The following is a 16,957-nucleotide window of genomic DNA, read 5'->3' on the forward strand; positions in this document are numbered from 1 at the left end:
TCTAAAGCCAGTTGAGTAGCACTTGAAATGTTTGGCTCTATGAAACCTGATGTACTTATATGATTCTGTTTTCTTCAAGGTTGTGTCTTCTTGATCGAATGTACTTATTGTAAGTCGCTTTGGACAAAAGCGTCAGCTAAATGTAATGTAATGTATGTTGTAAAAGTTTTGTCGAAAAAGGTGATTTTTGTAGCATAAAATCAGTGTAAACTCAGTCATAAAGGTCATGGTGCTGAGTGCTAAGGCTGAGGCTAAGGCATGGTTGATTGAGATTACTCAGGACCCTTGGGATGAAGTGTTTATGTAGTAGGTCATACAAGATTTCATAATATTTCATTACCAATAAGAAGACAGCAATCGGTCTGCCTTTGATTTCAAATGAATGCTATAAACATTGGTAGAAGCACCTTTTTCAATAATAGTGCAATCAATTGTCCCCTTAAATGTTCAAGTAAGTTCTTCAGCTTTAAACCCCCAGCGGAAGCTCAGCACAGCACCATCCCCCCTTTCAGCAAAGCAGCAGTTGGGGGCTGAAGGTGGGGGTGAAGGGCAGATTCTTTGAGAAGAAGCCCTGGTCCGTCCTCTGTGCTGGTGTCCAGACTTGATAGCCGTGCTATAGCAGGCCATTCAAGGACTTAAAAGGCGCTGACGCACTTGAGAGCGACCGGGAGCGTCCTTCCTTCCCCTGACACACACAAACACACACACACACGCACACATAGATTGTTTAGTGTGTGTGGCCCGCTGTCTGTTGTGTGGCAGCTAATTCATAGCAGCTTCTACATTTGTCATATACTGTATTGCTCTGATCAGTACGTGTGTGCGCTCGGCCATTTCTACACAATCTTTGTATTTAAACGGTGCTTTGCAACAATGAGTTGTACAACAAGTCCTCTAGCTTGAACGACAAAATACATCAGTTTGAACTACCTTTAAGACGCATATACACATTTCCTGATCAACAGGATGATATCATATTTCTTTGCCTGTCTTTGACTGTTACACATCACTCCTACATTTATGGATGCAACACAACTGCGGTAACATTTGATTGAGCCATCCTCCTTCTGCGGACTTTGTGACTGTAACGACGTCACTTGACTTCTTCACTTGCACCATATGAACAGTGTCATTGCCTAGTGGGGTCTGTCACCATTAGCATTATGTTTCAATTTAGCATTAGCTTTATTTTTCCTTGCTGTAATCTTTTTTGATACTCTTATGCAAACAATTCTCATTATAGAATCATACAACTGAACCATGAAATGTGAGATTCCAGTCATATTTCCTCAGTAAATGTATTTCTCATTTAAATGTATGTATATCTCCCAGACACTACAATGGTTGGTCCCCTGACTGAATAGACTTCCCCCCGTTAAGTAAATTAACTTTAGAGAAGTTGTAGTTGCAACAATGAATATTCGTCATTGTTTAAATATAAATCATGTTCGTTTGATTACAATGGTTATTTTAAAAGAAATGTTAGTTGACAGCTCCATTTCAAATGACCCAACACTAGTAGCCAAGTAACTGCCTCTGATTTTCCATTACTCTCCCTTTCTGTCTCTGTGAAGTCACTCGGTCAGGTCCATTTCTTTTCATTCATCTCCAGTGAAAGATGGTTAGGCTGGATTCCTCAGCATGGAGACCTCTGTTTGCTCTCTATAGCTGCCACCACATTCATCTTCAGCATTATCCCTGGGTTCACACACTCACTCTCTTTCATCCTCCACCTGCTTTTATCTTAGATAGCATCTTTGTAAAGCTGTGGATGTATGTTTAATTGGAACATTGGGTACAATGTGGTACATAACTTTAAGATTCATTGGATTCACGGATAAGCATTTCAATATTTTTTACAAAAACTAGGCATACAAATGTGCTGTCAGGTCCTAGATGCTCATTCCCTAAAGAGAACAATATTCTCATATATGATCTGTATCTCGCTATGAAGCCCAACTCACTTCCAGAAACTATAATGGATGACATGGCAGAAGGCTAGCGAAGCTGATCACCACAGATCAGGCTCTATTGTAAGAGGGATCAATCAAAATGTATCAATAGAAACTTTAGACGACTATTGTATGCCGCGTCCAGAGTATGACCCTGGACGCGGCCACCCTGAGGAACTGAGGTTAAAGGTCACACACACAGACAGAGAGAGACGTTGCCACACAGATCTGTGTCTCCGGCTCTCTCCTATGGACATCTACACACTGAACCACTTAGATCTCTGTTTGTCAAGGAGTGAGAGTTTTACAGTCAAATGTAAGGAGTGCTCTACACATGTGAGATCCATGGTTTCTCAAGTCACAGCCTATGAATATTTTATTTCCCATCTTCCCTTGTTAGGCTCAGGAATCGCTGGAGCATATCCAAGCGTGTATTGTGTGAGAGGAATTGTCCATCCAAGAAAGCCTGCCAGTCTAACACAGGCAGACCCAAAACGTATCTACACTCTCTGTTGAGGTGTGTTCAGATGACTGCAAAACCAATCTTTCATTTCATTTTGTTCAGACTCCTGATCCAATAGTCCATCGCTGGCTACCCAAATCCTATTGGTTCCTATGGGAAACAGTACCTCTTCAAATAAAATACTACTACTAGAAGGGTACAAGGGTACATGCTTTTGAAATGTGCCATAATTGCCATTGCCAATAAGTTCTCATTACATTGAGTTGAATAAATGGCAACTCTTTCCTGTAGACAATGATCACTTCTCCCTATTTTGGAATATATCTTGATTATCAAAACTTAAATATACAAGCTTGTGAATATAAAGATTTTGAATGAGAATATAACTACAATTTGCAGTTTTAAGAACCATCCAACCTCGAAGCTTTGAATTGTGTGACATACAGCATTGGGATAACTACAGTGCAAGTTTCATATGTTAGAGTATCCAATGTATTTGCAAATGTCTAGGTCTACTCAATTTTCAGAGGAAACATTGTATTTGTCACTGGACTACCTTTATACAACAGATAAAGGTCATTCTTACTATGATTTTACATATGAAACAAATAATGAACATATGAAATGTCATACTTTGTATGCTTTGCAAACCCACAGGTGTTTGGAGTCATGAAGCTGATTAGACTCAGGGTGGAGTTGGGCAAAGTTGCATATGTTGTTGCCCTAGATAATGTCTGCATAAGAGAGAAAATAATTAACTTTTAGGAGTTTGATTAGTCCATCATTTAACCAACTGAAAGAATTCATTGTGCATAAGGAATCCCTTTACTTTTATACGTTACATTTAGTTTGCTGTTAATACTAATGTAATTGTCAGAATACAGGCATTTAACCCGTAACTTGTTGTACCATTACTTTTAATTGAGTACTAGATCTGATATACTTATATTCCACCTCTGCTGCTCCCACAATCTGCAGTTAAAAAAAAGATTGTGTTGGATTAAGATGAATTCATCAACTATGGTATTGTCTTTTATTCACAACATGCTTAGATTGACTTATTCTCCAGTGGCATGGTGTAAGATTTACAGACCCCTCCCCCATTGCAAAATGATGGAAAAAAACATGATTTCTCAGGAACTAAATTAAAAGAACTAAAACATTATACAGTAACCAATCCAGGATAGTTGATTTGGACTTTAAATGCATTTTAAAATGCCTAAAAGCTGTGTGTATTGTGCTCCATTTTCTAATTGGACAAACAGTCACAATGGGTACACTGCGGCTGTCATAACAACATTATGTTAGTCAGCTAGGTATTCTGATCAATGTCACATCAAATATATTCAGCAAGAGGTTTTAGTTTTTAAAAAAAAAGATGTATTAGATGTGAAATATCTAAAGTTTAAACTCTGAGTACAAAATGATGGAGTGTATGTACACTGTGGCATGTAGTGGCATATACGTGTGTGTGTGTGTGTGTGTGTGTGTGTGTGTGTGTGTGTGTGTGTGTGTGTGTGTGTGTGTGTGTGTGTGTGTGTGTGTGTGTGTGTGTGTGTGTGTGTGTGTGTGTGTGTGTGTGTGTGTGTGTGTGTGTGTGTGTGTGTGTGTGTGTGTGTGTGTGTGTAAGACAGTAACTCTATGGGGGAGTATCATTCTGAATGTAGTTCATTAAAGCTAAACTCTCAAATTGAAATGTTATGAAAACATATTTTTTCGATGTTTCTAAAGTGAAAGCACAGAAATTGTTATTTTTAACCCTCTCCTCACCTACTTCATACATCTCTGAAAAGAGTGTTTTTGTAGGGCATGATTTAACAAAGTATCAGTCGAAGACAGTTAATACAATAACTATAGTTTGTAGTGCCTGAACATTGTAATAATTCCCAAAAATCGTCAAAAAAGCACTTTGTTTTAGCTTTCATTTTTAGTTTTTGGTCTCTCTCTCACTCAATCACTCTCTCTCTTGTATCAAGTTAGCCAAGTCTCGCTCTGGTACCGGAAGTGCACGACATCTTCAAAATAAGAGGAACGACATTTGTCAGTTCAGCAAAAGTTCAATATTTAATTTCTTGGCTACATCAAATCATATGCTTGTCTTGCTCATCAAGCATTTTCCATAAATACTTTAATATGATACTACCTAATGTAAACTAAGGTGAGTATACACATCCTTTACATCCTACTTCACTATATTGATCTGACATCTAGGTACTAACTACATAAACCAAGATTATTAAAAGTATTTTTTGTTGTATATAAAATAAGATGTTTAAACAAAATAAACGATCCACAATTAGATACATATGCTCGTGTTGACAACTGAAAGATTAAGAAAATAATTCATTACTATATTGATATATTAAGACACTTAAAACATGTCATGTCATCTCTTTGCTATTACTTTAATACTTTCTTATTTATCCTCAATAATTGGGATACACTTACACAACTAAAGTAAGTGGTCCAAACACCTCCTCCTCCACCACCTAATGTTGGGGAAACGACCTTTTTAAATAGTGTGTGATCTTCAAACGTAGATGAAAAATTAAAACGCTATGCTGCTTTATTTTTGACAGCTTGTGCCGGAAGTGTAAACCTTTATGCTAATCAGCTTGACGCGGCCGCGCATTGATAAAGCGGCGCCGCTGCAGGGGGGTGTCGGTGAACATACATGCTGCCTCCGCTCCGTCTGGCCCTCCGAGTGCCCTGTGCAACAAAAGAAAGTAACTTTAGGACCGAAGGAAAAAGAAATAAACTAGCACAGTGACTTAACGGAGACAAACAAGGGACCATTCAATTCACTACTTCTAACATTCCCACTGTTAAAGTGGTAATATCTCCCACGAGTAAAAAGAAAGTTGTAGAACAAAATGTGGAGCGGCTTTTAATTAGTAGTTGTTAGCTAATGCGAAGTTACTTTTAGGGTTTGTTACCACATTTAAACAGACACAGTGCTGCAGGCACGGGGAATGGACCCCCAGTTATTGTGCTGTGAAGGGGACAGGCCTGTCGTCCGGAGGGCCTACCGGGACTCCAACCTGTTGAATGACCGGGTCCTGAACGCTCTGCTGCGGGCTGAAGACAAGTACCTCCCCGCTGCCAACTACTTCAAATGCGTCCAGAGAGAAATAGTCCCGTGCATGAGGAGGATAGTGGCTACCTGGATGTTGGAGGTGAGTTAACTCAGATACATGATGGTGGGTGAGAGACAGTGGCGTTCACAGACCTGGGAATTTAAAGTTCCTCTGCAGAGTTCACTTTTAAGAAGCCTTCATCTCCATTAAAAGTATGTAACCTGTAACCACTCTGCTCACTACCCACTCTGCTGATGGTAAGAAGGGGGAGAGAGGAAGAAAGGGTGCAAATGAGCCTATGCGTTTTTTATTTGTATTGTATTGCTTAGAGACTAGACAATTTCAAATGCAGTAATGCAAAAAAAGAGCAGCAATTAGGGATTTCCACTGGTGTTTCCTAATGGCGTTTTAAATGCTGTTAAATTAGTAACTTACTGGACTTGCGAATACTTGAAACTCCATGGGTAGACTTGTTGATACTGGTCCACAATAAATTAAAGAGGCTGTTATGAGGCAAACATGCTCTGCCTTTCGTTGGCTAGTGATTTTAACAGATAATAAAGAAGACTAAAGTTCCCATAGCTTCCATACACTACGTCTTCACTTGCGTACAATAACTACTTCCATGCTCACATGCCAGTTCAACTTAACGCTGTAGGAAGAAAACCAAGATCCACAAATAATGCATACTAATATGTGCTCAAAAGACTTTAAATATAGTTTTTTTTACATGTTGTAAGTTGTTTCGAGCTGCCATTCTCTGCAGACCACGCGATGCCTTTGTGTTGGTGAACGTGAGGAAGTTTAAAGGGCTCAGGTTTGACCTCTTCAGGCTCCATGTTTGTCCTCAGGGCTACAGTAACATGCTCTGTGTGTAGATCCTACAGTAACTGGGACTCCTACTGTATGTGCATAACTATTATTGTAATGCAGTGCCCGTTGTCTTTTTGCATAAGCTGTTGAGCCTAAGTTGTTGTGTTGCAATGACAACACCATACCATTATCTGAGAGTGACATGGTTTCTTGTGTTTTCTTGAACTACTGACTAAATCCCTTAGGCCATATCGAATAGAAGAAGAATAGAATAGGGAGGGATGAAACCCTCTTTAATGGTCACACATGCAGAGCACACACAGTGAAATGTGTTCTCTGCTTTGAACCCATCCTAGTACCAGGAGTCTAGTACTAGGAGCAGTGGGCAGCTATTGTACAGCGCCCGGGGAGTGAGGGGGGAAGGGGGTTGTACGGTGCCTTGCTCAAGGGCATCACGGCAGGGCAGGAGGTGAACTGGGACCTCTCCAAGTAGCAGTCCACACTCCATATTTAGGTCTGGTCGGGGACTTGAACCGGCGACCCTACGGCTCCCAGTCCAAGCCCCTACTGACTGAGCCACTGATCTAAAAAAGATTCTAATGCAATCTCTCTTTCTCTTTTTGCCAAGAGGTTATAGTTAAGGACATGAAACCAAGATTTGCAAAACATTCTCACTTGAATGACACTGAATTGATCATTTACTTTAATCATTGATTATCAAAATTGGGATTTTATTAATATTTTCAATATTTTGATCTGGTCATTTTCGTTATTTTTTCCTTATTGTCATGGCATAAATAAATAACCTATACCTTATTACGCACAGTTGAATCCCTGTTAACATGATCCATGTTCTTTGCGATACCTTAAACATTTAACATTTTATATCCATTCAATTTTTCCCTTTTAATTGGAATTGTATTTTTGGCAGCAAACTGTTGGAAACGGCATCATCTCAAACAGGATTCCCTCCATCTTAGATAGGATTCACGCTGGCTTGTGAACTCTTGATAAACTATGCAAGGAAACATGTGATTCACAATGTCTTTATTCAGATACTTAAACTCTTAGTGTTGTTTGAAACTGACACCAGTGGTCTTTTCTGCAGATGTGATATGGATAATCCTCACTCATGGACATCATGGAAGTCATGATAACGCTTGGCCAGATATTGCAGTGGATCAAAGTGAATTCTTCTCATGAGCTAAATAAGAAACAGTGTTTAATGGCAGTGTGTCTGGTCTGTGTGTGCAGGTCTGTGAGGAAGCAGAAGTGTGAGGAGGAGGTCTTCCCTCTGGCGATGAACTACATGGACCGCTTCCTGTCTGTGGAACCCACCAAGAAGAGCCACCTGCAGCTGCTGGGGGCTGTCTGCATGTTCCTGGCATCCAAACTGAAGGAGACAATGCCACTCAGTGCCGAGAAACTCTGCATCTACACCGACAACTCCATCACACCCACCCAGCTGCTGGTAGGTCTCCATCACAGCACAGCACTTTGGGCTTCGGTCAAGTAGTCACACTGCATTTACACCGAGCGATGTTTTGATTGTGTGACACCTGGAGGTTACAGATGTGTGTCTGCTGGGGGAAAACTAGACATGTTCCTCATGGACTACTAAAAGTGCTTCTAGATACCCCGTGCGTTGTCATGGTGTTGTTTATGGCAGGCAACTTGGAAAACCGGAACAAAGATATTACCTCATTACCAATGCTTGATTAAGAAACGGCTGACTGGTGCGTCACTTTTAAAGTTGCAAGGAAAGGCCTCCTTTCCTAAAGGATGGTCCAGGGTGTCTTGTGCAAAAATGCCACTTAGATACTTCTGGGTCATTTCCCTCCACTAAGAACCTTCCTAAGCCAAAAAGATTAGTCCACCACAAAGCTAGTCTTAGTGGGGATACAATAGGCAAAGCTCATAAGTATATCACTTATTTCCCTATGTCTGGCATCAGGCCCTCCGTCTGTCCGTCTGAACGATTTCTTCGATCCAGACATTTCCTCGACTTATTATTGTCCCAGGGGTAAAGCTTCTAAAATGTTTAGTAATCTTTAGGCCAATTCTTGAAGCTCCACCACCAAGATACATTACCCAGTGACCAACACTCCATCATGGTCCCCAGAGGGGGCTCCCTAATGGGTTTTGATGACCCCTGACCTTCCTTGTTCACCTTAAAGCCAAAAATCCCCACATGTAGACCGAACCCCTTCGTCCCCATCTCTGTTAATCCCTGCATCTGTCTGAGGGATCAAACTTGAACCTGTCCCTCTGTCCTCACAGCAAATGGAGCTGCTGGTTCTGAATAAGCTGAAGTGGGACCTGGGTTCAGTGACCCCCCTTGACTTCATCGACCACTTCCTGTCTCAGCTGGCTGTCAGGAGAGAGAACAGGCCCATCCTCAGGAAGCACGCTCAGACCTTCGTGGCTCTGTGTGCCACAGGTACGCATGGGGCTATACGTCTCTTTTGACATCAGGAGAAAGTGTTCCTATTCGCTGTTGAGGCCGTGCTCATGTATTTCACAGTATTCTGCTGAAGGCTGACCCCTCTGAAAGGTGGAATCTTTTTAAAACGTTGCAATTGCTTTACGTTAACACTGAAGAGATTGTTTTCTCTCAGCTGTGACACAGTTGTTAAATGGTTGTCTACCAATCGAAAAGGCTCCAAAATAACCAAAACATCTACAAAGTAGCAACCAATGAAACCCTTAAAATGGTATATCACACATGACAGTGATTGTCTCAGCGTTACAGTCTGAGGTAGTAAAGTAGCAGCCAGTAACAACACAAATAAGTGATCCATTACTGCTGCTGGTTCATGTTTTAATAATACTTTCATGAGGGGAGTAGTGACGGGACATTACAACCTCTATCTATTATTCCACCTGGACTTCCTGGGTCACATTTCAATGTCTAACCGTTCCCTTTAACACCGCCTGCCCATGAACCCAGCCCCTGTGTTTGTTTTGTGTGACAGGCTTGGTGAGAAACAGATGACATGTAACGAGATGATGTCATTAGAATACATAAAGCTGTAACTGTATGTCATTACAGTTCCAGCTGTTAATATACAGTCATTATCCAAGAGGTCAGCATCTCATTTACAGACTGATTTTTAGTTTTCATCTACATTAATCTTATCCTTTTTTTTAATATATATATATATATATTTAAATGCTGTAGGTAGACCCCTGATATGCAAAAAGTAAATAATGTTTGCTTTTAATTCATGTATGGAAATAAAGTATACTATTCACTATAATTGTCTCTAGAATCCTGTGGGCCTTTATCTCCTGTATTTGCAGTTCAGGAGTTGGATCAATATATTCTATTGAAAGCATCGTCTCTGCCAATAAGAGAGCATATGTACTCTGCTTTGGGAGCTATACTATGCTCTTTAGTAAAGTAAATGAACAGTAACAAAAAGTCACGGTTATCTGACTTGTATCTGGTGATACTTAGATTAAGCAACTGATTACTATTTTTCATATTAGTAATGTTAACATAATTCATTTATAAAGTAACCCTCCAAACCCTGTGCATGGAATGGAGTTAAAAAATGTTGTTATTGGTTGTCTATTGTTGTGTCACTTGTTATTTAAAATGTGCCATATTAATGTTAAGTTCCATGGTGTTGCAGATGTGAAGTTTATTGCCAGCCCCCCCTCCATGATAGCAGCAGGCAGCATGGTGGCAGCAGTGGAGGGGCTCCAGATGAGGATGGTGGGCAACGGCTTGATGTCTCAGAAACTGACAGAGCAGCTGGCACAGACCATCAGGAGTGACCCGGTAGGTACACACACACACACACACACACACACACACACACACACACACACACACACACACACACACACACACACACACACACACACACACACACAGACAGAATGTCTGACTTTCCACTAACCTGTCCTCTGTCCGCAGGACTGTCTCAGGGCGTGTCAGGAACAAATCGAGGTGCTGCTGGAAACCAGCCTCAGACAGGCACAACAACCCCAACACTCAGTTGCCATGGAAACTAAGAACATCAGCGAGGAGCAGGACCTCTCAACGACACCCACAGATGTCCGGGACATCAACATCTGACTGAGTGACGGAGAGACAGGAGCAGGTGGAGCTGATGAAGTGGACAGAAACACATGGCTTTGTGTCACATGTGGAGTGTCACAGGGAGCTGGACTCAACAGTGTTTGGAACTGTTTACATGAGGCCCAGTTTGAACTGAGGCGGGACCTGAGGAGGCGCTGACACCTTCAGGATATGAGAACCTTAACACTGGTACCAGCTGACTCAGAGAACAGGGGACAGTCGGCTGCAGCCACCAATGTGTTGTTTTCAAGGCTGTCTGGACCCAGGCCGCATTTACAAAAGGAAAAGAAAACCTTATCACAGAGACTGAACAGTGACTGGGGCGTTTAAATGCCTTTATCAAATGTTTTATTCATACAAAATGAGAACAAGAATACAGATTTAGCTGGAGACACACCTCACTGACGGTGAAGCTCTCGTATGATCAAAAGGAAACTACGTGGGTTAACATCTTTTTAAAATGTGCATCTTTACATAAGACTGGAACAGCAAGAAAGCTGCCCCAAACAAGTCTATTCTGTATTCCTATACATAGAACCTGTACTGCCGTCTATAGCATGTCACGGCAAGGAGTGTGCCCTCAGCCACTTAAAGAGATCTTACTTGATTTTAAATATTCTAAGTCATAATATGAATTTTTTATTGTGTTTGATTACAAGTTTGATAAACATGGGTCCTGGTCCGCATGTAAAGTGCTTACAGTATTGAGCTGTATGGTTTTGCTTCAAGACCATGTTCAAGACGCAAGACATGATGGTAAACATAATGTCATCATTAGTGAGGTTGAGGTTTCTAAATTGAGACCCAGAAAAGTGTATCTGTTTGTTTTTTGGCTGATAAAATGTACTTATGGAATGTGTTGAACCGTTATTATATGTTATTACTGACTTGAACCAGTGCTCTCAGTGTAGTGCACACCTTACACCACTAGAGGGAGCTCAGTGCATCTCCTGTGCATCAGAAGCAAAATACATTGAAGACCACACACACACACTTTCTGTTCTTCAGAGAAGGGGATAAAGCATGTTGGAAAGTAAGAAATCAGGTGTACTACTTTATTTGCTTGCTATATTTATTATTTCACATCAATTGACTTCACAGCTTAAAGGTAAGAATGGAGAAACCAGCTCGAGTGCCCTAGAATTTGAAACTAGCCAACAAAATCTGCCCCTTCCTTCAGACTTCCTCACAGAGCCCCTCCTCCAACACACACGAACGCGCACATGACCAATGAGGGCACGAGATAAGTTTGTGCACAGATGGAAGGCTGACAGGCAGGTAGACCATCCAGTTACTTTAGCCCGGGCCGGCTCAGATGATTGGTCGTGCTTTTTACAGCGCCACGGCTTCTAGGGATACATTTTGTTATGTATTTATTGTCAAAGCATTTCATGTATTCATTGCTATCGGGATGTTAAGAGCATTCCATGGAATATAACAAAAAGTGTTTCTGAAGTGAATTACATACCCCACCTTTAAAGATAAGCAGTTCAGCTGCTGTATTAACATTTCATTCTGCTATGATAATTATTTTTAAAGGGGATGTCCCTAATTTTAAGCTTTTACCAAGTTAAACCCGGTGTTGGTGCCATTGTTTTGTCTGTCCGTAAAGATGAATTAAAGTAAAACTGATACCACTGTTAAAGCCTGTTGTTGTTTCTATATTTTCAAATGAATTCCCAAGGCAGTGCCTCTATAGAGCGGTGCAGTGAGGACATATTTGTGTAGGCCGACCCAAAATGTAGCATAGCAAGGTCTCCATCGATTAAAAAGCAATGGGATTTTCCATTCGATTTTGGAATATTGCAGAAAATAACATATTTTGCAAACATATGATACTCATAAATGTTGTTCAGCAGGATAATCTCACAGATTAACAACACTTTTCCAAAAGTTGAAAGTGGAAATGCAATCGGCAGAAGTCAATAGCTAATGCAATGCTATGAAATGCATTAAACGCAGTCCGTGTTAACTGCCACTATTTTTATAACATACAAACTTCGGACATTCACCGACTAATGTTTGGTGTAATGACAGTTAGTAGTCTCATTTAGATACCGCGGTGAATTTAGTTGTAGGTTGGATATTCGACGGACATTCGCGGACCCGCCAGCAGCGTCAGTTTCCCCTGCTGCTGGCTGTATTACGACGGGGAGATCTTCTCCGCGAAACGAGGCTTTCACTTAGGGACCATCAACAAATGACTTTTCAATTACACAAGAACATTTTTCTTTTTAATAAATCGACAGCTTCCCGATCGATGTGAATGTGAAGCAAATCCACGCTAGAGTATGCATTTGTAGAACACACCTCTTTTTATTGCATTTTAATACTTTTAAATACGTTTTAATATTTGTATGGAAACATTTGCATATTTCTTCAATAACTTGTAGATAATGTGACCTAATGACTCAAAATCAGTGCTGGATAAAATAACTACACTGGCTGCATAGGACACACCTCTTTTTATTGCATTTTAACACTATAGTTTTTTTATATTAATATGTTGATGGAAAACTTATCTTATTTCTTCAATACCTTCCAGGTCATGTGACCAATTCACTCAAAATCAATGTTGGGTCAAATAACTACACTGGCTGCATAGGACACACCTCTTTTTATTGCATTTTAATACTTTAAATATTTTTATATTCATAATTTGATGGAAAATGTTTCTTATTTCTTAAATACCTTCCAGGTCATGTGACCAATTCACTAAAAATCAATGTTGGGTCAAATAACTACACTGGCTGCATAGGACACACCTCTTTTTATTGCATTTTAATACTTAAGATATTTTTATATTAATATTTTAATGCGAAAATGAGCATATTGCTTCAATACCTTCCAGGTCATGTGACCGATTCACTCAAAATCAGTGTTGGGTCAAATAACTACACCTGCTGCATAGGACACACCTCTTTTTATTGCATTTTAACACTCTAAATATTTTATATTAATATTTTTGATGGAAAAATGAGCTTATTTCGTCAATACCTTCCAGGTCATGTGACCGATTCACTCAAAATCAGTGTTGGGTCAAATAACTACACTGGCACATGACTGCTGCTCTCTTTGATTATTTTTTTACTCAACATGAGTTCAAGCATCATGTCATCGTGGAGCCTTGCACTTTTCTTCACTTCAGAGGATATTTTCTTTAACACGTCTTTGGTGAGGCTTCTGCTTATGTTACCAGCCATTATTTCCTCTACTGGTGTCTGTCTTAACATAGTGTAGTAATAATTGCTGACACCACTGGTTAAGGCTTTGGAAATTGTTCCTCTTCTTGTGTATTTTGCTGGTCTAAATCGCCTTTGATTTTTATGGTGTATAACTTCACCAATGCGCATGACTTTAAAAATTATGTTTGTATCCGTTGATTTTGGCCTGTTCTTTTTTGAGAAACTAGACAGACCATTAAATGTGCATTTTGCAGAGGCACAGAAAAATGGCGAATTTTTTTTACGGCGATCATTTGTCTTAACATGCTGGTATTTGAAAGCAAGTGTGCAGCATGGATTATTTTTCAAAAAATCCTGATCAAAGTTATCAGTCCAGGGGGGACGGAGTTTTTTTTTGCCATGTTTAGGTTTAATTTTGTTCCATTGTGTTCTTGTCATGGCAATTTTGAACTTTTTTGGCCCTGCTTTGCACTTTCTGTTCATTGTTGTTGTCATTTTGGTGGCTGTCTCTGTACTTTGTTGGTCTGACTCTTCTGTGTCTATCTCAGACTGTGGCTGTGCGTTACTTATTTCCCTGTCATCCTGACTTGTGTCCTCGTCTTCCTCACCTGTAGACAGAAAAGGTGGAAGTGCTGTCACTTACTTTTGCAGACACCAAAATACATGACGTTGACCTAATACTCACATTCATTATATATGTTGAATAAATAGAGATTGTCTTTGCAATGGTACTAAATAAAAAATAAATAAAAAATGGTTTTATACGTAAATTGCAATTTATTTAAAATGCCAAGTTCAAGGAACTGCCTTGTCACTTTGATCATACATGGAAGTGGAGCCTATAGTTTTAATTTAAAAGATTTTTTTTTCAATAAATACATCTCATTTATATTTACATAACATGTATGGAAGCAAACAAGAGACAGAAGTATTTGAATTGTATTAGACACCGAATTTATAGCATTGAAAATAATTACTTTGAAAATCATGAATCTGAATTTTTTTTGCTCCGAATTTATCTATGTGAAATAAAAATGTAAAAATTCAAGTTAAAAAAATTCGAATGTTCAAATTCAGATTCCAAAAATTCAAGTGAAAAAAATTCGACGTCAAATATTTCGGTGTTTAAAATTCGATGTAAAAAAATTCGGTGTGTAAAATTCGACGTCAAAAATTGCGATGCAGCCTCATCCGGGCTACTCAGACAGGATAAGCAATCGAGCCCTAATGCAATCAAACCGACTTGGCCTATCAGAGCACGGCTTTGTCAGTCATGTGATCACAACAACCCGGGAGAAAAATGACGGAGAACAGCGGGGCTCGCCGCTCGGGTAAGCAGTCAGTTTGTGCTCTTTATCTTACAAGCAGTGAGGGCTCGACAGCATTTGTATCTTACATTAGCTAAATGAGTGAAGTAGCCTTGTGCCTTGCTGTTAGCAAGCTCCGTAGTTATCATTAACTGAAGTGAATCACAACGTTACCCTGTCCTTTGTGTGTGTGTGTGTGGGGGGGGGGGGGGGGGGGGGACGGTTTGCAAAGTAACGTAACGATCACTTCGGTTAGATAAGTCAAGTAGACCATGCTACACTATACGAAATACTCTCTTACAAAAGCCCTGCATTTAAACATGTTAATGTTACTTTAGTAAAAGTATGCTAGTATAATTAGGAAAGTGTTGTTAGAGTATTTAAAGTAGACACAAGTTATACTATTATATTATATCATTTGATTTATTGTTATTACCGATGCACGAGTTGACTTAACTGTTGTAGTTGGAGCTCATTTGAACAATGAGCTAACTAATTATTACTTTCATAATGGTGTAATGTGCCGACTATTTTCTACATTAATAGATGAAGGTCTGGTTTGTTCAAAGTCTCAAACTAGTAGGACCAGAGCCCGAGAGACTCTAGGGCTCTGAGTAGGACATGCTGTCATAATTACCCAGAGTCCGAAGTGACACCTTTACAATGTTAAAGCTGTTAGATAAATGTAGTGACGTAAAAACTAAAGTATTCAAGATAGTGTAGTGGAAAAGAGATAATGTTTTTTTTTTAAATGTTACCAAAACAAAATCTCTTGTTTTGGACTGACAGTAATGATTCAAGAAATAGTAGATAAATAAATACACACACATCAATGTGTTGTGGATGGAACACAACAAATGGTGCTCTTACCTGTGATGCCTCCTCCAAACATTATAACCAGACTGTATCATTCAAACTACAAGTAACAGTTCTAGCTACTTGACTTCAGACAAACAATTCAAAAGACAAAATCAACACAATGTATTGAAAGACCAATCTTTATTTCTCTCCTTTTGTTTGTGTTATTAAACCCTGTCAATCTAAAAAACTGAGCAACTCAACAGTTAACTTTATATTTCTTATTGTCCAAAGCATCTATTACACTATTTGTTCCCCTCTCATATTCACAGGATGGATGATTAGAGACTTTGGGGGAGACCTCAGCTTTATGAACGTCCTGTCTGTTGCTTTGGCCGGAGAGGGCTGAGGGTCTTTCCCTGCGAGGAGTCCTCCTCGCAGGGAAAGACCCTGCAGGCCTGAGGGAGGAGGACCAGACCTGATGGAGGAGGACCTGCACCACCTACAGAACTTAGCCCATGCTGGGCATAGCTGTTACCACCTGCACAGGCCTAGCCTGTCAATTAACAGATTAACATTTAGTGTAACTTATGTATATTATTTCGTTTTTATTTAAAAAAAAAAAATGGTGATGGTTCATGCTTGATAACTTTTAGTTCACATTTCAATAAATTGTATTTGCACTCCTTTTGTCCGTTATTCTTACTGAAAATGTTAGATTACACATTCACATCTGACTGAAGATTGGTACCATTTATTTATGAAGTTCCAAACTCTGCGGCACAAGGCACAAGTGATGTGAAGCTCATAAAGTGAGGCAAATGCATTTGATCAGCTGACTTTTTTTTTGCCAAACTTTATAGGCGTGACAATCACACTGTCTCTGAGGTGCAACGTAAAACACAAAACAACACAAATGAAGTTCCTGTTAGACTACAAAACTAGTCAGTGTGCAGGTCTTTGTGTTACAATACAAGTGTCTCTTAGTGAATGTCCTGTACTGCTCTTAATCTCATCACATCAGCTTCTCCTTTCCCTCTTGGATGTTCTTCTGGACCCTCAGAGAAAGAGAACATGGTGAAGCAGTCCTGTCTCTCAGGCCTGTCCTTTCCTAGCAGAAATATCAAGAAACATATTATTACAGAGCAAGTGTGTTATTTAAGAAAGAGGTGTGTTTGTTTGTTCATAAATATAATGATTTTTTTATTTGAATGTGTTTTTTAAATCCAACAGTGTACTGCAAAGATAATCAGGTTATGAATAAACCGTTCT

General features: G+C 39.7%; 1 protein-coding gene across 2 annotated transcripts; it reads left to right on the forward strand.

The window, feature by feature from the left end:
* Positions 1–5,050: 5,050 nt before the first annotated feature.
* Positions 5,051–12,040, forward strand: LOC117532640 (G1/S-specific cyclin-D1-like). Of its 2 annotated transcripts, XM_034196032.1 has the most exons (6): positions 5,051–5,595; positions 6,767–6,774; positions 7,573–7,776; positions 8,586–8,745; positions 9,944–10,092; positions 10,231–12,040. In XM_034196032.1, the coding sequence occupies exons 1-6, from the start codon at positions 5,388–5,390 to the stop codon at positions 10,390–10,392; spliced, it is 891 nt and encodes a 296-aa protein (XP_034051923.1). In that variant the 5' UTR covers positions 5,051–5,387; the 3' UTR covers positions 10,393–12,040. The 2 variants fall into 2 exon arrangements, with proteins under 2 accessions (XP_034051923.1, XP_034051914.1); XM_034196023.1 differs by lacking the exon at positions 6,767–6,774 and having other exon boundaries at positions 5,059–5,591; positions 7,560–7,776.
* The last annotated feature ends 4,917 nt before the right edge of the window (positions 12,041–16,957 follow it).

The sequence above is a fragment of the Gymnodraco acuticeps genome, unplaced genomic scaffold (assembly GCF_902827175.1).
Source record: "Gymnodraco acuticeps unplaced genomic scaffold, fGymAcu1.1, whole genome shotgun sequence".
In the NCBI taxonomy this organism is placed as follows: Eukaryota; Metazoa; Chordata; class Actinopteri; order Perciformes; family Bathydraconidae; genus Gymnodraco; species Gymnodraco acuticeps.

Coding starts and splice junctions, on each gene's coding strand:
- LOC117532640 (XM_034196032.1), top strand. CDS start 5,388: ATGGACCCCCAGTTATTGTGCTGTGAAGGGGACAGGCCTGTCGTCCGG. Junction 7,777..8,585: donor TCACACCCACCCAGCTGCTG/GTAGGTCTCCAT, acceptor CTGTCCTCACAG/CAAATGGAGCTGCTGGTTCT. Junction 8,746..9,943: donor CGTGGCTCTGTGTGCCACAG/GTACGCATGGGG, acceptor ATGGTGTTGCAG/ATGTGAAGTTTATTGCCAGC.